Source organism: Carassius carassius, chromosome 24, assembly GCF_963082965.1.
Source record: "Carassius carassius chromosome 24, fCarCar2.1, whole genome shotgun sequence".
NCBI lineage: Eukaryota > Metazoa > Chordata > Actinopteri > Cypriniformes > Cyprinidae > Carassius > Carassius carassius.
This window is the reverse complement of record NC_081778.1, coordinates 9,848,243-9,873,097: the sequence shown is the minus strand read 5'-3', so window position 1 is coordinate 9,873,097 and position 24,855 is coordinate 9,848,243. Positions and strand designations below refer to the sequence as shown.

Below are 24,855 nucleotides of genomic sequence, written 5' to 3'. Positions count from 1 at the left end.
AGGATTTACAATCTTGTTTTGACATCACAGACTGGAGCGTTTTTGAAGCTGCTACCACCGATCTGGACGAACTCACAGAGACTGTAACATCCTATATTAGTTTCTGTGAGGATATATGCATTCCTACCAGGACTTATTTAACATTCAACAATGATAAGCCATGGTTTACAGTAAAACTCAGACACCTTCGTCAGGCCAAAGAGGATGCCTACAGAAATGGGGACAGGGTCTTGTACAATCAGGCCAGGAACACACTGAACAAAGAGATTAGAGTGGCTAAAAAGACCTATGCTAAAAAGTTGGAAGACCAGTTTACTTCCAACGACTCTACTTCAGTTTGGAGAGGACTGAGAGCCATCACAAACTACAAGACACCATCCCCTTGCACTGAGGCTAATCAACGACTTGCTAACGACCTGAATGAGTTTTATTGTAGATTTGAAACCCCCAACACCCACTCTGACCATCTCTCTACACAACCATTAACACCTCCTGCAATCCCCCTCTCCATACCTCCTGCTCTTCAAATCTGTGAAGATGATGTGCGCCAGGTCTTCAAGAAAAACAAAAGAAGAAAAGCACCAGGCCCAGATGGCGTTACACCAGCCTGTCTGAAAATCTGTGCTGACCAGCTGGCCCCCATCTTTTCACAGATCTTCAACAGATCTCTGGAGTTGTGTGAAGTGCCTTCCTGCTTCAAACGCTCCACCATAATCCCCATTCCAAAGAAACCCAAGATAACAGGACTTAACGACTACAGACCTGTGGCTCTAACGTCTGTCGTCATGAAGTCGTTTGAAAAACTGGTTCTGGCTTATCTGAAGGACATCACTGGACCCTTACTGGACCCCCTGCAGTTTGCGTACCGAGCAAACAGGTCTGTGGATGATGCAATCAACATGGCATTGCACTTCATCCTGCAACATCTGGACAAAACGGGGACTCATGTGAGGATCCTGTTTGTGGACTTTAGTTCGGCTTTCAACACCATCATCCCAACAACCCTCCAGACCAAACTGACCCAGCTCTCTGTTCCTAGCTCTATCTGTCAGTGGATCACCAGCTTTCTGACAGATAGGCAACAGTTAGTGAGACTGGGGAAATTCATGTCAAACAGCTGCTCCACCAACACTGGTGCCCCTCAGGGATGTGTTCTCTCCCCTCTGCTCTTCTCCCTGTACACCAACGACTGCACCTCTAAAGACCCCTCTGTCAAGCTCCTGAAGTTTGCAGACGACACTACAGTCATCGGCCTCATCCAGGACGGTGACGAGTCTGCTTACAGACAGGAGGTTGAGCAGCTGGCTGTCTGGTGCAGTCTTAACAACCTGGAGCTGAACACGCTCAAAACAGTGGAGATGACTGTGGACTTTAGGAGAAACCCCCCTGCACTTTCCCCACTCACCATCATGAACAGCACTGTGGCTGCAGTGGAGTCATTCAGATTCCTGGGAACCACCATCTCTCAGGACCTGAAGTGGGACAATCACATTGGCTCCATTGTGAAAAAAGCCCAACAAAGGTTGTACTTCCTTCACCAGCTGAGGAAGTTTAACCTGCCACAGGAGCTGCTGAAACAGTTCTACTCAGCCGTCATTGAGTCAGTCCTGTGTACTTCAATTACTGTCTGGTTTGGTTCAGCTACAAAATCAGATATCAGAAGTCTACAGAGAACTGTTCGGACTGCTGAAAGGATTATTGGTGCTCCCCTGCCCACCCTCCAAGAACTGTACACATCCAGAGTGAGGAAAAGGACTCAGAAAATCACTCTGGATCCCTCACATCCAAGTCACCCCATCTTTGAACTTTTGCCATCTGGCCGGCGCCTCAGAGCCGCAAATACAAGAACAGCAAGGCACAAGAATAGTTTCTTCCCCCAGGCAATCTACCTCATGAACAGTTAAATGTTTCCCACTTAAACTTATGCTTATGCAAAAATGTGCAATATCCTTATATTTATTTGTTACCCCTCCATCCTAGAACATTCCTGCATCTCACTCAATCCTATTCCATTATCATTTATAGCACAATTGTTTATACACTTATTTATTTGCCAATTTGTAATTCTCCCGTAATTTTTTTTTTTTTTTTTTTTTTTTTTTTTTTTTTTTTTTTTCTGTTCTGTGTGTTGTTGTGTGTCTGTTTACTGGAAGCTTATGTCACTAAAACAAATTCCTTGTATGCGCAAGCATACTTGGCAATAAAGCTCTTTCTGATTCTGATTCTGATAATCGCTGCTTGCAGCTATATTTATACAAAATATATATATATACTGTATATGTGTATATATATATGTATATGTACTGTGTATATTGATTTTATTATTAGAGTTCTGTTTACCTATTTAAACAATTCTATATTTGTCTGTTTGGGTTGTTTGTCGTAAGTACATCTGCTGTAATGATACAATTGTCTGGTAAAGACTTTGGAGAAAAATTTGACTACACAAATAATCTTGGCTTTATTCTCTCGTCATATTAGATCTCAGATTCTCTGCAACACACACTCAGACAGCAATCAGTCTGAAGAGAGGGTGGCATTTTTCTCATTCATGCTCAAATGCAACATCATTTTGAGTCACACTTTTGCACATGCTCTCAGCTTGTTGTAGGCAGCGCCCTGCAGGAGACTGTGCTTGTCTGTTACTGATGCATTGTTGTGATAAATCACAGATGAATGATTCAGTCAGTCCTCTCAAACCCATATCTGGCTGCAATACTAGGTATAGAGTGTTTCTTTAGGTTTGCTAGTGAAAATGTGCTATCAATTTTCATATGAACACAGGAGTTCTGTTCCAAAATTCTAGTGGGTTTGATCCAAGTCTTCTGAGGAGACACAATCGCTTTTTATATAATGAATAGATTTAATTGAGATTTATTTACATATAAAAATACATAGTTCATCAGATATGGTAAACAAGGTCATACGAGCATGCTTGACTCACAAGAACCACTGAGGCTTGTTTTCACATGTAACAAGCTTGATTGAACTTCTTTTTGTTCTCGCACGTCAAACTAGTACTTTTGAGCTTTCGTGTTTACCATCTTTGATGATTTGAAATCAATGTTTAGAAGAAAATAAAAGCTTATATCATATCTGTTCATTGTATGAAGCGATTGTGTCTCTTCAGAAGACTTAGATTGAACTGCTTTATTCATATGAATTACTTATAAATGTCTTTATGCATTTTTTTAAGTTTTGGTGGAATGGGAGGGACGGAAATCCCTGTGGTTTCATTATATCTTCCTTTGTGTTTAGAAGATGGACGATAGGCTTATGGGTGAGTAAATGATGACACCTTTCACAAAAAGGTGAATAGTGAGCTGGTTTCAGAGGCAATGGGCATATGGTGATCTATTTAACAAAATAGTTACAGTGACAGATGACACTCTGCCAGTAGCATACATATCACTAATGTGGCCTTTGAACACATAGAGAGCCATAAAGATGATGACTGACTGGTTCACAATTGTAAAAAAAGGCTCTTAATTAAAAGACATTGATTGGTCATTTTCAAGTATGAATAGCTGAAAATAATAATTATAGTAATACACATCACAAAATATATTTGAGGTGTAATTAGCACCTAATTATATTACATAGACAATTACATAATAATAGTCCATGAAAACTGTAATGTAAAGTTGTCTTTTTCTGTTTATTGCAGCATGTTATCCTTGCCTTCAAATTCATCCTGGCATTCGTGATTCCAGATGTTCCTAAACATATCGAAGTCAAACTAGCCAAGCTGGAGTTTGATTCCCTAGAAGCTCTTAAGAAAAGGGTGAGTACACATTTGTACATGTGCACATATCTACAGCATGCAAACAGGAATTGTGACTATCTATATGACAGGCCCTGTCAGAAAGTACTTCAGAGCTAATAGTCGTAAGAGTATATGCCCCTGTATGCTTCACAGAGTCAACAACACATGTCTGTGTTAACGTAAGTGGTGATGTGGCAACCATTATCTTTTGGTTCAGAGAGGCAGAGAGCAGCATTAACGTGCTTTCTAATCATCAAATGATCCAGAGAGACCTTTGTACATGCTGAGATGCTCTGCTGACATACAGAGTGCGTCAGGTAGTGTTTGCCAATCAGGTTTAGCTATTAAAGATGTTATAACATCGTATGCAGCATAAGTTGTAGGTCAGTCACAATGAACACAAAAGGCGGGCGGGCGGGGGGGTGGGGGGAAAATTGTTCCTCAAAAGGCAAAGGTTATGTTTGGAATAAAATACTGATATACTGCTTGCTGCAAACAACCTTCTATTTAGTGAAAATAATTACTTTTAAATAAGCTTTTTTTTTTGTATCAGTCTAACAGACTAGTAGTATGGAAGTATTCTATTCTGAACAGAACCAAACATATCCTGAGGCCTTGAAATCACAATTATGCCATTTATGCACCCACATGCCAAATTACATGGCGGTGAGGGCAAATAATTTTCATATTTGGGTTATCTATTCCTTTATAATCTGGATTTTTAGAATTATTCAAAGGTCAAGGTAGGTGGTGCCAGTGGAAGTAATTTATTGTTTATGGATATGAACCTTAACCCAGCCTCAATTTGATTAAAGCAGTGATTCACATTTGGAACATTTGTGGTAATGAATTCAGACCACCGTCTCTCTTCTAAAATAGGAAAAGGCATGATAAACTATCTTAAGTATTAACAATGATTCCATACGATGTCTGTCAAATCGACAGCATCGACACGCTTTAACAGGATTCAATGGTTGTATTTTTGCAAAGATGAGCCCTCGGTCTGTAAGTCTGTTGCCATGGCTCTAGTGATATGGCACAGTTGGACTGTGAATGACAATGAGTTGGCGTGTACTGTTGGCATCCAGCGTTATCCTTAATGTGGCCTTGTGTTTCCTCCTTCACTAACAGCAGATAAGATGTGTGTGATATGGCCCCCAACTTTGCCTCTTAATGCTGTGGATTATAATATTTTCTAGTTAAATTGGGTACATTATGAGCACTACTCTAAAAGTTTAGCATTTTTCCGTGTTGGTTTTAGCAAAACACAGCACTAGTGTGCAATGAAAAATAGTGGGGGGCAGATTATAAAATCAACTAGCTTATGAATATAAATTGGTTCTACCTTATTTGCTGAAAAGTAGATGTTGATAAATATGTGCAAGACAAGGAGGTTAATAATACCTGGTGAGATCTATTCATTTGCACTTTTCACAGTCATTTATCTCAATGGCAGTTGCTCGGCTGGCACAGGACCCCTTCGAAGTATGTGAATTCTGCCATTTCACTCGTATGCACTCAGTTCCAGATAAGTTGTTTAAGGCAGTCACCTGAGCTGTAAACACCATGTGATTAGTTAATCTTTAGCCAGTGAAGAATGACATCCTGACAACTAGCCTTTAAAGGGATAGTTCACCCCAAAATGAAAATTCTGTAATCATTTATTCACCCTCAAGAAGTTCCAGAACTGTATGAGTTTCTTTTGATCACAAAAGAAGATATTTTGAAGAATGTTAGTAACCAAACAGTAGCTGGTAGCCATGGACTTCCAAAGATACACAATGGAAGTCAATGGCTACAACTACTGTTGAACACACACACAAAAAGTCATTGCCAGAAGAAAGAAACCCATACAGTTTTTGAACTACTTGAGAATGAGCAAATAATGACAATTACATTTTTTGGTTGAACTATCCCTTTAATAGCCACTATTATTTTGTGAAGTGAAAGGTAGCAATATAAATATTTTTATGCTTTTAAAGACACCATTACAAAATATATATATATATATATATATATATATATATATATTCAAATAGTATTTATCTATTAAAGTTTGTTTGTCAAAAGACCAATAAATATTGATTTACACAGTCTGTCAAATCAAATGTTCCCTAGAATGAAATGGAAATATCCCTCCTCTTATATCACTGACTAGCAACATGTACCAAATCATGGTTCAGTGCTGTAACAAAAAGCCTATTGGCTTTTTTTTTAAAAAGTGAAGGAACACTTTGATATGTCCTTCCCAGAAATGTCAGCACTGTCAGATCTAGAAAGTTATGATCGTTTTTCCAAGTCAGGCATTATTAAAACATTCAATATAATGAATAGCAATAGATATGTTGCTTGAAAAAGTATTTACAAGGCTACATTTGCAGCTGAATCTTCTTAAAGATTATGAAGGTATTTAAATGAATCCTGTAAAGTGATTATTTATCATATAAAACTAATAACCACAACCCTACAGAGAATAAGCAAATTATGTCCTGACTGGCATGATTATTTGTCCATTAATACACTCAGAGATTCATTCAGGGAGGAAGCAATGAAAGCTTCTGGATGGCCTCAGTTTCATGAAGACTTTGTGGCCACAGATTTTTTGTGCACACTGTGGGAAGGTACTGAAAAGGGAAGACCGTTCAAGACCGTTTCAAGATCAAGGAAGCACATTTAATGGAATGATGGAGCACTTGGCTGACGATCTGCGATGAAGGCGGGACTCCATCGAAGTTTCATCCGTCTAACATTTCTTTTAATTTAGCAGAGAGACGCAGGTCGTAAAACACATATTGATTATGTTTCAGGATGACTGAAGACGGGATGCTCGTGGGCTCCCACCCCTCCAATTCCCTCTCACACACTTCACCTGACACCAGCTCATCCCTCTGCCAGTGCTGGCGGTGCGTCTTCACCAGAGTCTCTCCATCAGAATGATGGACAGCAGCTAATAGCTTCAGTGGCCTCGTCCAGATCTGTTAGAGTTCATAAGTGCCGAGTACAGTTAAACAGCACATTTGGTTGGTGATTTAAGTCTGCAGAACCTAAGGGAGGTGCTTGGTTCAGTGGTTGGAGAGTGCTAGTGATGAGCTAGCAGCACATGACGCCATTTAGCTGTATTTCCATGTGTTCAGCAGCTTGAGAGGGTGAAGACAGCTGTCGGGAGAAAAGCTCCACTGCTCTAGGGCAAAGGGACTCTGAAAATAGCCGGCACCTTCAGCGGCAATGGAAACCCCCTGTTAGTGGCCAGTGTTTGTAAAGGATCCGGGGTGAACTCCAGGAAAAGGCCAAACTGCCAACACTACACGATTTTAGCTTTTTTGTTTTGCTCGATGAGACCTCTTTAAACCGTAACAGCTGTTTGAGTGGCTAAAAGGAATAGAAAACAAAGAAAGGGCAGTGAGGATCTACTTTGAAGACAAATGGAAATGGTTGGGAACCATCTGTGTGTTAATTCACAATTGTATATAATCTCATTTAATGTCAACACGCCAGTACTGATAGAAGAGTTCCCATATAGGCTACGTTCACACTGCAGGCTGAAACGACCCAATTCCGATTTTTTTTGCCCCTATGCGACCTGTATCTGATCTTTTCACATCTCTTCAAATGTGACCCAGGCCACTTGGGTATGTGGTCCTGAATCCGATACGTATCCGATCTTTTGAAATGCGACCTCCGTCTGAATGGCCAGGCCACATGTATCCGACCCGTACGTCATTGATACGCTACAAATGTCATATGTCTGCGTTGAAGTAGGCTGGAACGAGAAGATAAACTGATGAATTCTGTATTAGTGAAGCCACTCACATCAGTATCCCACCACTCCTGGCTGCGACTCCGCACCCAAACATTTCTCTGTACCGACGTTGCTAACACTGCTCCACAAAACGCCATGGCCAAAAACCTTGCTCTCCTCCTTTTAATTTTCTTCTTAAAACGAGAAGATTGTAATTGTGCTGGCTCCGTTGGGAAAATAATTTTAATAGTGTAGTCAACAGGGGAGCTCTTTTTGCAATGTTGTTGACATCCATGTTTAACGTTAGCTACTTCCGCAAACAATGAGTGATGTCGTTGAGCGTTGAGTACTCTTCTGCGCATGCAGGTCACTTCTGGGTCATTTCACATTCACACATGAGATCAGACAAGGTCGCATTTAATTGGAAATGTGATCGGCCTTGCAAAAAAAAAACAAATTTTTTAAAAAAATCGGAATTCAGCATTAAGCCCTGCAGTGTGAACGTAGCCGTAGATGGATTAGACAAGGTGGCAGTCCAGAGATATGTCTGTCTTGATAATATGCTGGTGTCTACAGTTCCCATCCATGGGTGATCCATGCTTTGATAAGAGCTGTTTCTCCCTTCAAAAGGTAGCTTGTATTACGCATGCATGTTGTGTCCTGGGTTTTAATTTGCTTCATTTTAGAACTGAGAATTAATGGTTAATTCTCCAACAGATGTCAATGGTTTTCTCCAACATATGTCAGTTTGTTGAATGATGGAGGCCATTTGTCTTAGAATCTGGGCTTGTTTAATACACTAATTTATTATGAGTAATTAAAAAATAATTAATGCGATAAAAATTTACATAATTAATCATACCTCCTGACCCTTATGTAAATACCATAATAAGGATTTTTCCTACCTTCGGAGTAATCCATGCTTGAATTACCACCTTTTGCAAGCCGGCATTCAGAACAGACCGGCTGCTAATACAGGCAACGAGTGACACCATACTTTACCACACTTACCACGTTAACCAGAAGGCCAGGGGTCCTGGTCCTGGAGGGCATACATCAGGGGCAGGACAGTGGACCTCCAGGAACATGACTGGACACTCCTACAGAAGTTGATCAATAGTCAATGATCAGATTCAAATTTTGAATAGATATGATCTAGATATAGTGGAAACTCACACTTATCTCTTCAAAATAAGTGTTAAAAACTGTGCCACACAGGGTTGAATCACTAAGAATGTTGCTTACATTAGACTAAAACAACTTGTATGGTATATGGTAGGGCCCTGGGCCCCACTGTATGTATAAAAGTGCATGAAAGGTAATTTTCAAAAATCCATAATAGGGGCAGTGTGTAAGTGAATGAAAACATCCTGCAAAGTTTTAAATCTGAAAGTTCCATCTGTATGAAGTTATTGTCTCTCAAAAGAAAACAAGTCGTTTTTAAAATGAATCCCAAGCCATTTCATGTTGATGTCAACATGAAACATTAGCATATTGCCCGCCCACTTGTTGGTCTTTTCGTGGTGGTCTGAATGAAAACATGAAAATGCCAATTCATTCTTTGCCACTAGGTGACACTTTTGGATCGGTAAAAATAGTGGTTTCCCTGGTAACCCTGTACACAAACCAGCACTGCGCTAACAAATGCTGAAACGCTTTTTCAGGCCTTACAAGAAGGATTTGGAAAAATGAATTGTTAAACGAATCGTTTGGAAGTCGTTGAGCATGTAAGGTAAAAATAAAGGCATATTATAAGACAATGAAAGTGTTTTTGACCCTGAATGCATATCAAACCCTTCATAATCCATAATAGTGCCACATTAAGGGGGTATGAATCTATAGTTGTCAGCTCGCACTTTGTGGACAGTCTCAGATTCTAAACATATGATTAAATCTGAGGCACCGGGGCCAGTGCCCCTTTGGCCCGGTCCATAATCCAGCCCTAGTGGCAGAGAATGTTGGTCGCATGATGGACCCCGTCAGATTCAGTCTGCTTTCGCATCATTGCCTGACCACCATCACAGGAAGTGGAACAAGCCAGCTGTCTGAGACAATCTGTCAACTTGACGAAGTCCATGAGAATGTGATATGTCCCATGTTAACCTTTTACGATGTTAGGGGAAATGAAGTCATCACTTTCAATACAGCCAACATTGCATTGTAGTAAACCGAGTAAGCTGACAAACTGCAAGTCAGACTTGGGTCCAAAATCACCTTGATGGGTTTCTCAAAAATGATTAGGCTCTATTCGGTTGTTAAGTGATGGCGTAAGAAGCGATGTTTCCGGGTCCAAGTCTCAACTCGCTTCACTTGAGTATACGACCTAAGCAGCCGTTTATGAGCACTGTTTATTCATATTAATAATTTAAGATAAACACTTTCAAACTTACGGTATACACTACAATCTCCGTGCTCACAGCGTCCCAAACACAAAATTTTTCTATATTTTTTTTTTATATTTACATTTTCATTGTCTGGCTATCTGAGACTTCGGTATGGAGTTAAAGGTTAAGATTATAACTTTTTCGCTAGTATTCCATCACATTGTGAGTTTATATTAGCACCTTTTGTTTTTTTTCTTGGTAACTGATAGTGCGTTTGGACACGGAAGCGCTGTTACGTGACAACAGACTTAACAAGCGAATAGGCAATATATTATCAGTGTGATGGGATTGTACACAGCTGTTCAACCTCTAAGGATTTATTGACCCTGAGTTTGTATTCGAGTTCAGTTGTTAACAAGGGTGATAGTATGTTGGAGTTGCAGAAGCTTAAAAGCTTTTAACCCACCTCCTTCTAATATAATCAATACTGACATGTCCCGTCAGTTATCCCAGTTTGCCCATCAAGACCTCCCTTGAAATCCAGAATGTGTATTCCATTTAGGCGCATCTCAACCACCTTTGGGCTAAATTAACAAAAGTGAAAACTGAGGTGTTTAAACAAAGCAAGCAAAGGGAGTGATGATTGTTAATAAAAAAAAAACACATTCTAATTGTCATTTATTTATATTTTATTGACACATTTAATTATATTAATTTTGTTTCATTTTGTTTTTCTTGAAAAAAAAAAAAATATTTGGAGATTCCAGTGGAGGCCACAGTTTGATAACTTGTGTAGACCTCTTTCATTATTGAGGTATGACGTTTGTCTTTCACCACATTTAAAGGCACTTTATATCTGGTGTGCCTAGTAATAACCATTGTGCAGTTTTCTCAGAGGAGACCAGAGCTCGGACTCACTCAACTTAAACATACAGAATCAGCAAGTCTGGCCCTATTGATCTCTCTTTTGGATTGAATAGTTAATTGCACTGAACACATTTTCACTGAGAATGTAATTTGCTCTGGTTTGCTGCAGGCAGTGAAATAAATTGATTAAAAGAAACCCAGCATAGGACATATTCTGGGAGTCTTGAGAGAAAAAACATCTGTTATGGGTAGATGGGTTCATCTACCCCCCCCCAATCTCTGAAAACACAGCGTGACTGTTTTGCATTGCATTCCTGCCCGGAGCTGTGTGTACACTAAACTAAGATCAACTTTTGCCTTTTATATCCCAACATCTAAGACTTGTTTAGACCAGGGAGAACTGATGCTAAATCATTCTGAATCCGTTCTCTTACATTATGAAACCTGAAAGATTATGAATAGAAGTTTTGTGTGCAAAATCTCTCAGAGAGTGAAAAGAATATCTGGGATTTTAGTAGCTTAGTGATGTATATCCATATAATCTCTTCTGTTCATCTGTGATCAAAACTATTTAAGCGTCTTTTATTTTGGTCTAGGTTCCCAAGTAAGTTCCCTTATTAATATTTTGATACTGTTTGTCTTTTTTAGAAACTATTGGAAGCTGCGGAGACCTGATATACGTGGAATAAATGAAGGGTGATGACTACAACACAACGAAAGTACTCCAGGTGTACACATGCTGTAAACTATCTATTATTATATTTAACTGACTTTGACTTTAAATATGCACTCCTTGTTACTCACAAAATGGCTTATTGATTCTGTACACTTCTGAATTACAGGGTTTTATGTTTTTTTCCGTTATTGGAGTTGCACAAATTGTATTATTTCTTTATATGTCAATAAAACTGTTACTGGTATAATGAGAGAAGTGTAAATGGGAATCCAGTTGGTACATGTCTGATGGGGTCAGTTGAGATATATATATATATATATATTTTTTTTTTTGACAAATACAATTGACATTTCTTTGAGCTATTGAAATCGTCTGTTTTCAATCACTCCAAGTTCTACCAAAGATAGAGCAGTGCCTTTAAACATCATCGTACTACGTATGTTTAACTGTTATGGCTTTTGTTTACAGATGTCAGGCCACTTCACTCTGTACTGTACTTGAAGTATATTCAATATTCTCTGCCTAAAAATAAACATTTTAAATGATCAGATAACATGCTCCTTGTCCTTTCCACACCTTGGGATGAGACATGTGATTGAGACTTTCAGAAGCTTTAAACTCAGAAGCTGAATTCCCAACAAACACTGAAATATTGTGAGAACACCCAAGTGTTTATGACACATTAGTGATTCAGAGAACATGTTTTCATGCAAAACATGCTAGTTAGTAAAAATAGCGAGAAAACTAGCATGTTTCTAAATATGTGATTAATACTATCATACTCAGTCTTGCCATTAAACAGCATTTCTATTACATTTTGATTCACATCCTATAAAACGGCATACATACAACCGCATAAAACATAGGGCTTGAAATTATTTTCCTGTCTGTATACTCATTTATGTTCATGCATGCTGATTATTCAAAAAGATTTTTTCCAAAGTTTTACTTCAGTTAGTTTAGATTTTTTTCTCTATTAATTTTAGTATAGATTTTTTCTCTATTAATTTTAGTATAAAGTCTATACCTTTACACATTTTTTATTTTTTTATTTTTATAAATGGCATGCAGTTTCTTTCATTGGGGTAACTAATTAATGGCATCCATGGACTCACTTGAGTAAGAAAAAAAATGGGATTAGACAATTTGCTTGTAAACACAGTCATTTATCATCTTGTCTTGACATAAAGACTAGCGATTTACAGTTCTGTTTGACTAATTATAGAAATGTTTAAACAGACTAAGGTTTTGGGAGCAAAACAAACAGCTCCCTGTGTCTTCACTCTTGATGTTTCCTGAAGCTGAGGACAGTGCGACTAGCCAACTTACAACTCAATCTAATTAGGGAACCGTTTGTCACACTTTCTGACAGTGTCATTGCTGGTCAGTGGAAACTGCTGAGACTGCTTCACTGACAATATGCAGAATGTGTCTGTGTGCGCGCAAGGTGCTCTACTGGCAACTGGATGAGAAGCATGTACTTGAGACACCCCTGAAAAGCTCTTGGTTATTGGAGACACCTTGGCAGCACAAACAGGCAATAAATTAAGAGCAAATACCTTTCAGCAGCAGGGGCTTGTGGGCAGTGGTACTCTGTCAAGTTTAACTTCTTGCCACATAGTGTCTGGTGAAACTTTGAACCAAGGTGTCTTCTATTGTACAGAAAGCCCACAGAGAAATAACGCTGATGTGAAATATTTCCATTCTACTTCCGTTATGTATTTTGAAGTAACATAACGTAATGTATTTGAGTAAAACAAGCTATTCAATGAGGAAAAAAAAAAAAAAAAAAAAGGACAAAGGAAGTCCGGGTTTAGAGACAACATATTTAATTTTTTGACATCACCATAACTATATGTAACTTTTGAAGACAAGTTTCAGCAACAGAACATTTATTCATTTTGCTTTTTCAAAAATGTTTCTTTTGTTTTCTTTTTTTTGTCAGTACATGGATTGGTCCTTTAACATTTTGTGGTGATTCTTTTCCTCTGAATGAACGTGGATCAATAATGTCAAACGCACAACACATGCACATGTCGTTTAGCGGTTTACATTAGGATAGGACAAAGTCAAAGACTGACATTATGCATAATAGCACTGTTTTCTGTTCAACCTCTCTTGCTCGGTTTTTCGACACTCATATCTAATAAGGCTATATTACAGCTATGAACAAGAAGTCCAACACTGCATTTCTAAGAAAAGAGCACCATATTTACACCAATATTTACAGACTTTACTTTTAAAACAAAAATACAAAACTAACAGAAATACTTAAGATAATTTGGGACAATTTGAAGGATGTACAGGTTTGAAATATAAAAACAAAACAAAATGATATTTACATATAGCTGCAACTTATAGCTTAGCTTATTGCAAATGCCCTTTAAATCTTGCAACCGATTCTTTCACACTCACAGCCCTGTAGAGCTTTGACGTATTTCTATACCAGTCGATGATCACCCAATGACCAACTCTTGAAGCCATATTTCCTGAAAGAGTGGCCATCCACTGAATAGAAGACATCCCATTTATTTATTTATCTGTTATCAGGTGGCCAGGTGACAAAAAAAGCCCAATTTTATCCCAACTATAAGCCAGTTCAAGGCTCACATCCAAAACAGCATTTTAAATCAGCAGTTCTCTCAAAAAAATAAACTTCTAAAAAAATATGTACATACTTATAAACATCCCCCAAGGCCAGTCGATTCTGAGACTGGTATATACAGTAATTCAAAGCTGAATGGTACAAGAACAACAGGAGTGAGATATTATGGTCTGGAACCGAAAATGATTTATTAAGCCAAAGAAAAGTCCTTAATGATAAAATGATTTCCCTATTCAAATTACGTTTTAATAATGATGTTGAGAAAAAGGGGTACTGACTCGACAGTTCTCATTAAAATGTTCAGTACTATACAAGCTGAATACTGTCACTGCCAGGGAGTCTGATTTTGCTCTGGCAGAAAGGCTAATTATCCCCCCTGTGATTTGTATGGTGTTCAAACTATGCTAATTGTAGACTCTACTTATGTAGTGCAATTTTAATTTTATAATTTGATAAAAACTAGGATGAACACATTTATGTGTGGGTGTCTCCACAGTGCTGTCTGGCTTGTGAATTTGGTAAAACATTATTAACTTGAGAGGGCATTTCGCAGATGGAATTACAAAATTTACCAGCTTGAACGTATAAATTGCAAAATTGCAAAATAAAAATTGTTTTTTAATCTGGGTTATCTGTAGCCCCCTTTTGGAAATTGTCCATTAAAAATGTCCCTTCTTATTGCAACTGATTGTCACTAACCTCAAAAGTGTATATACTCTGAACATTTCTAAATGGTGACAAGGAAACAGTCAATAGCAATTAAAAAATGTGCAAAAAAAAAAAAGGGTGCTAAAAGTTCTTTCAGTTTAAGACTCATCAGACAGCACTATGAATTAATATATATATATATATATAAATAAAAACCTTGCATTGTTCTTTACTTCCACTATTGCTTTTACTGTATTACCATCTTATTACAATCATACCGGGGCTTAAATTTACAAAACCAGTTGGTGTATTAATAGGTTTTTAAGTTTCTTTAAGTGCTTGTTTTATGAATTGCCATGTTCTGTTCTACCATACTGTTGGTCTTAATTAAAATCTCACTTTATTAAAGGTAATTTATTTATACATACAGTTTCCACAACTCTTGACTGATTGGGTGGTGTTGGAACCATGGAATTCATATTAAGAGCGCATCATTTCAAGGGCTAAAACAGCTAAATTAACAGGACTAACAAGCTGCGGAGAACACAATACTAAATTGTATTAAAGTCTAATTGGGCAAAACAAATAAAGACAAGACAAAGAAAAGGATAGCAGCGTGCACTTCATTAAAAACAATGGGTCCAAGAGAAGAACTTAATAAGTAAGTTGTGAGAATGATTAAGACGACATTGAAGGCAGGTTTAAAGGTCAAGTTGGGATCAAGAGAGGTCATTTACTGCTACCGGTGGAGAACTTAAGTCATCGTATGCTACAAATGTGGCAATAGGAACAATCCACTCTGTGAGCCAGCCATGTGCCGTGCCATCATATGACCTGACAGCAGCTGGCCTGGGCTGAGGCACAGAGTAGCCCATCCCTGGGGCTTCGCTGGATGTTCACGGAGATGGTCTTTTCACACAGAGGTAGCTGGAGAACATTATTTTTCAAGTTCAGGCTGCTCTCCTTGACCAGGCCAAGTTCATTTAGCATGACCGCCGTTTGGTCTTGATAATGCTCCATTGCCCCAACGCTACCATTCAAGGCGGGGTTGATCACTTTTTCTAGACTGTTGCTGGAGCCAATGCACATCTTCCAGGAGGATTTCTCCTGAACTTTAACACTGGACAGGCTCTGAGGATCAAGGATAAATCGTCCAACACCACCTCCTCCAGAGCTGCGATGCTGAAACTGAGAAGTCAAGCATAGACTCATGAGTTTCAGACTCTCTACCAGTTCCCCTGCACTCCGAGCTGCACTATGTGTTGAGCCAGATGAAGCATTGTTGTTGCAACGGGAACAACTGGAAGGGCCTCCCTGTCCTTTTGTACCCCCACCTCCTCCACTGCCCCCTCCTGTACTCCCACCATTTCCTCCTCCTGGAGGGCTGCCCTTGTCTGGTCCTGAGTTACCATCCCCAGGTGGTTTGCTCTGCCCTCCACTACTTCCACCTCCATTCCCCCCAGAGTTTCCAGGTGGACCCTCACTACTGTCCCTGCGGTTCCAGCTGTAGGTGAACCCTGTGTCTTTGTCTAGTCGTCTGCGATGGCTCTCCGAATCATCATCGCTGGTCTCGGAGCTAGAGCAGCTTGAACCGCGGCCCTGACTTTTGCGCCGGTGGTAGCGTTTCTGAGCCGTACCAGGAGATGCCATGTTCATCTTCAACCGGCTGAGCTTGGGTGGAAGACTCTCATCCATGTCAAAGTCATCATCTGATTCACCTTCCTCCTCAAAGATCTGATTGAGAACTGGGGCGCTTTTTCGAGACGTAAGCCGGTTGGTGATGGACGATGGTTTGCGGCGCAAGACAACCTGGGAGGGCAAGGGTAAAGGCTTCTGTTCTTCTTCCTCCTCCTCATCTTCTTCCACCCGAAACAGACAGGTTCGTTGCTTAGATGAAGCAGATACAAGGGGAGCCATGACCCCAGGCTTAAGGGGGTTTGGGGGCAGAGCTGCAGGTGCAGCAAAGCTGCAGGAGGCTTCGCTGATATCTCTATGAATCACTTCCAGAAGCCCTTTATTGCGGTGACCATTTAGCAGGTTCTCTGTACTGCGAGCAGGAGACTGTGGGCCTCCAGCATGAGAGATGGACGAAGAGGCTAAGCTGTCCTCGATGTCCTGATGCATGTCGTTTTTGGTCGGCCATGACTGCCTGCAAAAAAGAAAAAATAATTATAAATAAATTATAAATTACCTTGCTTTAAAAATAGTAGAATCCCACTTTAAGTCTAAAACAGCATGATGTTAAAACTTAAGCAGGATGATATTCAGTAAAGGTGGACATTTCCAAAAACAACTTTTAAAGACAAAAGCTCTGGGGAGTGCTCTAGGAAAACAACCCAAATGTTAATGACAGTCCTTGACAAAAGCCAGACTTCCTTCTTGTGCCAAGCACTCAAACAAGGAACATGTGATTTACAAGATAACTTTGCATTGTTGCTGTAACTTGCTTTTATTGTATTTCCTTATATTTTTACTTTCCTGCTGGAGTATCATTTGGACAGTACAGTATGTACACTTTCATGCAAGTCACTATGGAAAAATATACTCTGCTAAGACTTTTGAAACCAAGTAAATCAGTGGAATCAGCAAATCCTCTCTAGTTGTCATAACCACATTATATATTTTATAAACCTTACGCTAGTATGACGACAAGCCAAACAATACAAACAAATACAGCAAATGCCTTGTGTGGATAAAAAAAAATGTTTAATCACACTTATGGTCAGTGAGAACTGTAAAGAAAATCTGTTAGCAAGGATACAGGGCAAAACTTGTGACAACCTTGCTAAAATGTTGCCTTCAAAGTCAGTTTTTGCATTGCTTACATTACTATTTTTAGGATATAATGAGGTGCACTTAGACCAAGTCTGACTTATGAACCTATAGCTGTGCTTACAGGCATGATGAAAAAGGATTGTAAACATTCCCATATCCGTTCATCATTAAAAGACAGAATTACAGATTTACTGCAATTGCCTAAATAAGGTTGTTTGCAAATGATGCTGTCAGTCTTCGCATGTGGAAATATATGCATGATATCAAGTCAACCTCATACGTCAAAATAATGTTCCATTAAGAATGTTTACTCTACTGCTCAACTATATTCTCCACTAGGATCAGGAATTACAATTCTGAGTACATACAGCCTATAAACTCTTTATGTCTATGAAGGGCACACTGATTAACGATAACACTGCAATTGTGATTTGGGTTACCTAAAGATAAGGTCAAATTACGTTATTCTGGGAAGAATCTGGGAGACTCGGTTCGCTTTTCCATTCGGTTGATATTTCCATGCTGATTTTCACACGCACACACACACACACACACACACACACAAAACATCTGTCACCCTCTCATGATCCCTGCAGTATCCAGAAGACTATCTACTTCTCTTTCCCATCACATCCTCTCATTTCTTCCACTCCCAGCTCCTTTCAAAAAGCATCCGCAGCCTCTCTGCTTTTCTAGGTCAGTCTAAACCAATTTCAGCCTCATCTTTTAAACACATTTGTCACCCGGTGCGGTGCTCAGAGGATGTGCTGGCTGTCCACACACAGCACAGAGAACAGACAGGGATTCTGAAATTCAGAAGAGCTGACCTCTCACAACCTCTTATAGTGAATACTACCCCATTACTGCACACAGACAACTTCTGAGAGCTTGCTTGTGTACACCATGGCATGGCCGACTGATTTAAAACAGTTTGTTTTATTGATGATTACAACAAAGAATAAAAGCAATGCTGTAAATGGTTTATTTTTCAAACATACTAAGGCATGACCCAAGTACAAATTGGAAAAGACTGTGAATCACATGGTTTCTCCTCCGATTGACTTTGGTACCAGTTCAAATTGTTACTAGTTGGTATGAACGTGCAAGTCTTCATATACTTGTTTTTTTTTTTTTATTATTATTCCATTTGTTTTGTTACCATGTCTGTGTTGTGATAGAGTATGAAAATATATAAATTTCACTACAATGAAAACCTCAGGGATCCACTGTCTGACCTTTCTAGAAACATAAATCCAACTACATTCCAAGGGGTGACCATGGGATTCAGCAATAAAGGAAGTCAAACTCATTTCCTCCCCAATTTATTTTAATTCAAACCCTAAAGTCAGAATGTTATAATGTCGCACATGGCAAATCAATTGGTTGTAACTGGAAATGGGTACATATCCAAAAAAAAAAAAAAAAAAGTGATGTGACGCAAGTGAGGAGTGAACACACACACACACACACACACACACACACAGTGAACACACACCCAGAGCAGCGGGCAAGATAGCACTATAACTTCAATACCCACGACAAAGTTTTTCTTGATTTCAAATACCTTCGATATTGAGTTTTGAATGTTGCACCAAAACCCGGTGGACTAAATAAAACATGGTACATAAGTAAGTAGCATTCTCTTGACAAATCACAAATGACTAAATGACAGACTGCTGGGATAGCGTAACCCCCATGAAGTACCTGAAGTGGGCCTTGATGTTACTGGGACTTGAAGAACGCGGTTGCACCTCCTTCTCCTGCTTTTCCCTCAGGATCCGTTCAGCCAACAAGTAGTAAGTAGCAGTGATGTGGTTGTACTTGTTTGTCTCCAGGGCTCTGGAGAAAGAGCAAAGAGAATGTACATGAGGAAGATACACAGACAGTGTGTGAGAGAGAACAGATAATGCAATCTGAAATGTCAATAACTAGTAAAACTCCAGGGCTCTAACAACTAGAGACCCAAGTGGCTTCCATCAGTTCAAAAGGTCTACATTTTGAACACCTGAGACTAAAATAACTGTGACGAATCCCAGATAAAACACTCCTATCCCAATACAAATGGGACTTTCTGCATCCAACTTTTCAAGCTGGTGAGTCTGGACATGTTAGCAGAGATTAAACTGCTTCTTCAGGGATTTACATACCAATGAATGAACAAATTAGTTCAAGTCATGTAGCGACAATCTTTTGGCAAGGCTTGAATTCTTGACATGGCATGTGCTCATGGCTCAGTTCAGCTCTTATTTTTAAATGCGGTATAAGCATGAAAAGTGATATTTTTGTTGTGATCTTTGGGTGAACTTAATTTGTGTATGTGTAACAAGAAAAAGAAAAAAAAACATTCTGATGATTAATTTTTACATCAGAAAACAACAGAACATGAGGATTCACATGGTCATATCATTTCACATCATGCACCTGCAGCACTTCTGCAAACGGAGAAAAAAACATAATAAAGCTAGGCTATGTATAGCCTATATCAATAAATAGGCCTATATGAGAAATATATTTTAAATTTGGGCTGGGTGATATGGCCAAAAAAATTATCACAACAAATTTTTTCATATCAGTCGATATCAATTATTATCGAGATACATGTCAAATCTTTATTTCTTTCAAATTTAAAGCCAGATTTTTGCTCCAAAGTGAAATTTGTTAAAACCAGACCATTCATTCTCCCTAACAAAATAAATATCTAAATCCTAAATAAGTGTTACTGTTTTTAAAATGAAAAACAGGTTTGGGTTGTCTGATGATATTAATAATAATAATATCACTTTTCGTCTCTTAGAAATGCACATTTGAAAGTAGCTTGAGTTAGGATGCAGAGGTACTTTTTTGTTTATTATCAAAATCAGTAACATCTGTAAAAATTGCTGCAACCTCAGTTTTATATGGTTAAACCTATTCTGGCCAAGTTGTTTATTTATTTATTTTTTAATTAAGTATTGGTCTCCCATAGTAGCATACATTTAATCATGATAAACACAGTTAAAATCAAACATATAGCATCTCAATATCATGATAAAAATAAAATTTTAAAAAAATTTAATGTAGTCCATTTGTATGAAAAACAGTAGTCTAAAAAAATCAGTATAAATGCACACATGATATAGCTTAAATCACAAATACTAAAATTATATAAATTGTTTTCTCTAAATAAGATTCAGTGTGAATATCCCAGATTTCTGCCACAATACCATGGTGCAGTGAATGTTACTACGGTAAATCAATTATGTTAAATTATGGCAATATGTGGATTTAAAAGCCTTCTGACTGTCTCGTTGCAGTGTTTCTCCTGTTTGGCTTTAAACTACCGTAGTTTAAATCACAGTGTTCATCGCTGAATTCAAGTGCTTCACACTTAGTGCTCGTGTGACCGAGTAAACACATCTGCTTTTCGGAGCTTGCGCATTTGAACTTTGATCCAAGCCGATAAACTGTCTGTGTGGCATGATTCAAATGAGTCATGCGGTTTCGTTTCAAACCTTTTACATTTCTGATTATCTTTATGACTAAAAGGAGTAGTTGCTTCCACTGTTAGAAGGAAAAAAAATCAAGAGATTGCGCTGGCGCCGCATACTAAGCTTTGCTAACTTGACAATACAGCCTGTTAATTGTCATTATAAAATACAGTCAGTCAAACATATGAAAAAAAAGCATTGCTTAGTTTAAATATGTAGTAAATTATGTGCTGTTAATCACGTAACTGCCGTGATGTAAAATATTTAGTTTTACGTGGATATTGGAACGTGAGTGAAGTACATAATAAATAATATTTTGGCATTCAAATACATCGCGAATACGGAAACATTTGATTGTGTGTCGTTTTAAAGACCCAACATTGGTTTCAGTTTAATTCTAGCCTAAATTAATTTATTTTGGCTTTTCGATTATATAGCTATAAATACTTATATTTATAATTCTTGTTCTTTTCTAAATACTGTTAAAACTTAAAGGATTTGTTGTGGAATATGGGGAACCAAAAATAGCCTAGCTATGTTTACACTGTTTATTATAATGTTTGTAAACATTTTGCATCGGCATTAGGCTTATTCCTCAATGAAATAATAAAACGTGACTTATACACGACTTAAGCTGGGTTTTTTTTTCTCTAAAAAACTAAAAAAATTATATGCATAGCGAATTTTAACCATGCAGCAAACCTTTTAAAATATTTTTAAAATTTACTAAAAAATAAATAAATAAATGGCTGTTAAACCGTTTAACTGACTGTATTAATTGGTCAAAATTCTTACAGCCGGTTAACGGTTTACCAGTTAAAATGAGCATCCCTAGTGTGAAGGTCTTTTTTTTATGATGGATGGACAGTTTATTGAACTTCTATTGGACTAATGAATATCACCCACTCACTGCCATTATAAATCTTGGAAGAGTCAGGACATTTTTAAATATAAATCTAATTGTATTTGTCTGAATGAAGTCATATACACCTATATACACCTTGAGGGTGAGTAAATAATGGGGTCATTTAAATTTTTGGGTGAACTATGCTTTTAAGGCAGACTGACTACATTTTCTCATAGTGGGCTTCCCCAGCTGCTGTGGAGAGGGATCAAAGACATAGAAAAGACTGATGGGTGCTTTGAACCGTCACCCAGCATGCATCTTTCTACAAGACTGTACAGCGGGAGTCTTCTGCACTATGTTCGTTTCATGCTCCACTGACAGTGAGATGAACTTATTTTTTAACACTTACGAAAAATGGTACCCTACTACTAATACAGTCTTGCTGAATTACAACAGCCTATATAGAAACAACAGTAGTAAACATGGATATTCACTTTGAGATTTGGTAAAGGTTACAATCAACAGTGTTATCAACTTTAGTGAAATGAAAAAGTTTTTAATTAGCTAAAAAAAGAAAGAATATAACATTAAGGTGTTGCGTTTTCAGGTAATAAATTAAACCAGCCAAAGTTAATGAGCCACCTATCAACATTTCAGCCAATTTTTGTAATTTATTTTTTTACACATTGCTAAAATAGAATATTTTTTGTCACAGTAAAGTACATCCACACAGCTGACATGTTTACCTGTTAATTATCCATGCTGTTTGTATGAAACTGATGCTGACACAGTCAAAACACATAATCAGGGACACTATTTAATCGTCACAGTTTTAGAGGGCAGAAATCATTAACCAAAACAATTTTAGTTGCCGAATTTGATTGCAACACTATTGGACTGTTTAGGGTTTCCCCAATTACATTCAGATCATTATAAAGATCTCATTTCTCAACTGATTTAAAGATAATTTAAGTAATTGCTTGTTTCAGTAATGACAGATATAGATATTTGTAAAAAAAAAAAAAAAAAAAAAAAAAAAAAAAATTATATATAAATATATATATATATATATATATATATATATATATATATATATATATATATATATATATTTATGAAAACTTGTGTTGTGTAATGAATTGCAATTGGACATATTTCAGAACCCAATAATGTGTGAAATTGAGTTTGTGTAGCTAGAAGCTTTAGTGTTCCTGTATTGCTCATTTGGCTGACATATATTATCTGACAGTAGTGTAATTTAAAATGGATTGAACACTCTTTTGCTACCTATTCCCAGTCCAGCTAACTCATCTTGAAGTGAAGAGCTCTGACACCCTTTACACCAAAATCTTAAAGCTGATTGCACAAACCTGGAGGCGTTTTCTAAAGTAGTATTTCATTTCACGACAGTCTCGCTTAAGGAAAATCAAAGCATGACAGAGAGCTATTTCTTCTGTGGAAAATGCTGTACATTAGCCTGAGGGTCTAAGAGTTTCCAGCTTCATAACATTTGTATCACAAGCGTACAAGAAGCCTTACTCGATGATAGCTTCTCTGTCGGCTATGTCTCCCAGCACCATGCGTTGGATGATGCTGTTGTGTTCCTCTTCTGACAGATTCTTGTGAGACACCAGTGGGGTGTTGAATTTGGTGGCTGGAGATGGGTCCACTCCTTGAAGCCACGCGTGGCCCTCGATCTCCTCCAGCGATGCTCGCCTCTTCGGATCCCTTTGTAGCATTCGGTTTATCAGGCTGTGAAGAACAGGAAGAGAAGATGAGGGTGCAGAAGTTTTTCAAACGTTTGAGCCTTTCTGAATTCTAGACAATGCTCTGGCCAAGTGTTTTTTTTTTTGCTGGAAATCCATGATTATTTCAGGGCTGGTCCAATATTTATCTGGGGGTAAATGCTCAATGATAGTCAGGTATTAAGTTCTCATGTTTCACTGGTCGAAATTCTAATTCACTTTACGCTTAGCTAGGTGTGTTAAATGGTTATTCATACTGAAAGTGAATAGGGAGCGCAATGTGCTTGAGATGTAGCTGCCACAGAGGGCCTTTCAATCATTAGCCAAAGAGAAGCCAATAACATTTTTATTAGCTGACTGAAAATGACTGGTGTTGCCATTGTTGTGAGCTGCCGCAGAGGCAAAGTTCGACCGGAGCGCATCAGTATTCAGCACACGTGTGAAAGAGCCGAGGAGATTCAGCGGCGTGTCTGAAAATCATGACTGCTGAGCTGCAGAAGGAGCCTGCCTGCTCTAGTCATTATCTGCATGCAAGAAATTTGTTAAAGCAGAGAGAGAATAAACAGATATGAGAACTGGCGAGAGAATCTGCCTGTTTGTCTCCCCTTGAATATGCTGCCAGGCTCTTATCAACAGATATTGCATCTGAAAATACAATTACAGTGCCAAAAATGAAATCCAAAACTACGGGACGCTTTTAGAACAGAAGCGAAGTGATTAAAGCCAACAATTTCTCTCTGTCACAATATGATAGGGGACAAGACTGCAACTTGTCATGATGATGTTTCCTCTCCAGTGTCTCAGAAATAACTATATGTATAATAATATATACACCAAAAGTTTGGACACACCTTCTCATTCAAAGAGTTTTCTTTATTTTCATGACTATGAAAATTGTAGAGTCACACTGAAGGCATCAAGGGCTATTTGACCAAGAAGGAGAGTGATGGGGTGCTGCGCCAGATGACCTGGCCTCCACAGTCACCGGACCTGAACCCAATCGAGATGGTTTAGGGGTAAGCTGGCATACTCTTTGAATGAGAAGGTGTGTCCAAACTTTTGGTCTGTACTGAATATATATATATATATATATATATATATATATATATATATATATATATATATATAATGCATGTAATTATCAAAGGCTGTGGGACAAAGTAATGGGGTCCAGATGTAACCTTTCAATATCAACATTAAAAGTCACACACAACATTGAGTCACATTCCTTGTTTCTTATGGCAAAGGAAGCAATCTATCTCCTCCAAACAGATTCTGTCACTAGAAAAAAAGACACCACTTAGATTCATAGAAACTATTTACTTTCATAGTACTTTGTCTATGAAATATTCATGCTACAGAAGAGCTTTCCATTTCTGCACTCCAACATTGGAAA

At 38.2% G+C, this 24,855-nt stretch overlaps 2 protein-coding genes across 2 annotated transcripts in view; one reads left to right on the top strand and one right to left on the bottom strand.

The window, feature by feature from the left end:
* Positions 1-11,616, top strand: part of LOC132102777 (anoctamin-10-like) — a 32,764-nt gene extending 21,148 nt beyond the window's left edge. Inside the window, exons 13-14 of the mRNA XM_059507412.1 lie at positions 3,668-3,784; positions 11,345-11,616. Coding sequence (XP_059363395.1) covers positions 3,668-3,784; positions 11,345-11,371 — 144 coding nt within the window. The 3' untranslated portion in view covers positions 11,372-11,616. The remainder of the gene's footprint in view (positions 1-3,667; positions 3,785-11,344) is intronic.
* A 3,390-nt stretch (positions 11,617-15,006) lies between these two features.
* The window catches only part of LOC132102776 (SNF-related serine/threonine-protein kinase-like), a 61,966-nt gene continuing 52,117 nt past the window's right edge, over positions 15,007-24,855 (bottom strand). Inside the window, exons 4-6 of the mRNA XM_059507411.1 lie at positions 23,254-23,466; positions 19,105-19,239; positions 15,007-16,774 (exon numbers count right to left, since the gene is read on the bottom strand). Of these exons, the coding sequence (XP_059363394.1) occupies positions 15,451-16,774; positions 19,105-19,239; positions 23,254-23,466 (1,672 nt within the window). The 3' untranslated portion in view covers positions 15,007-15,450. The remainder of the gene's footprint in view (positions 16,775-19,104; positions 19,240-23,253; positions 23,467-24,855) is intronic.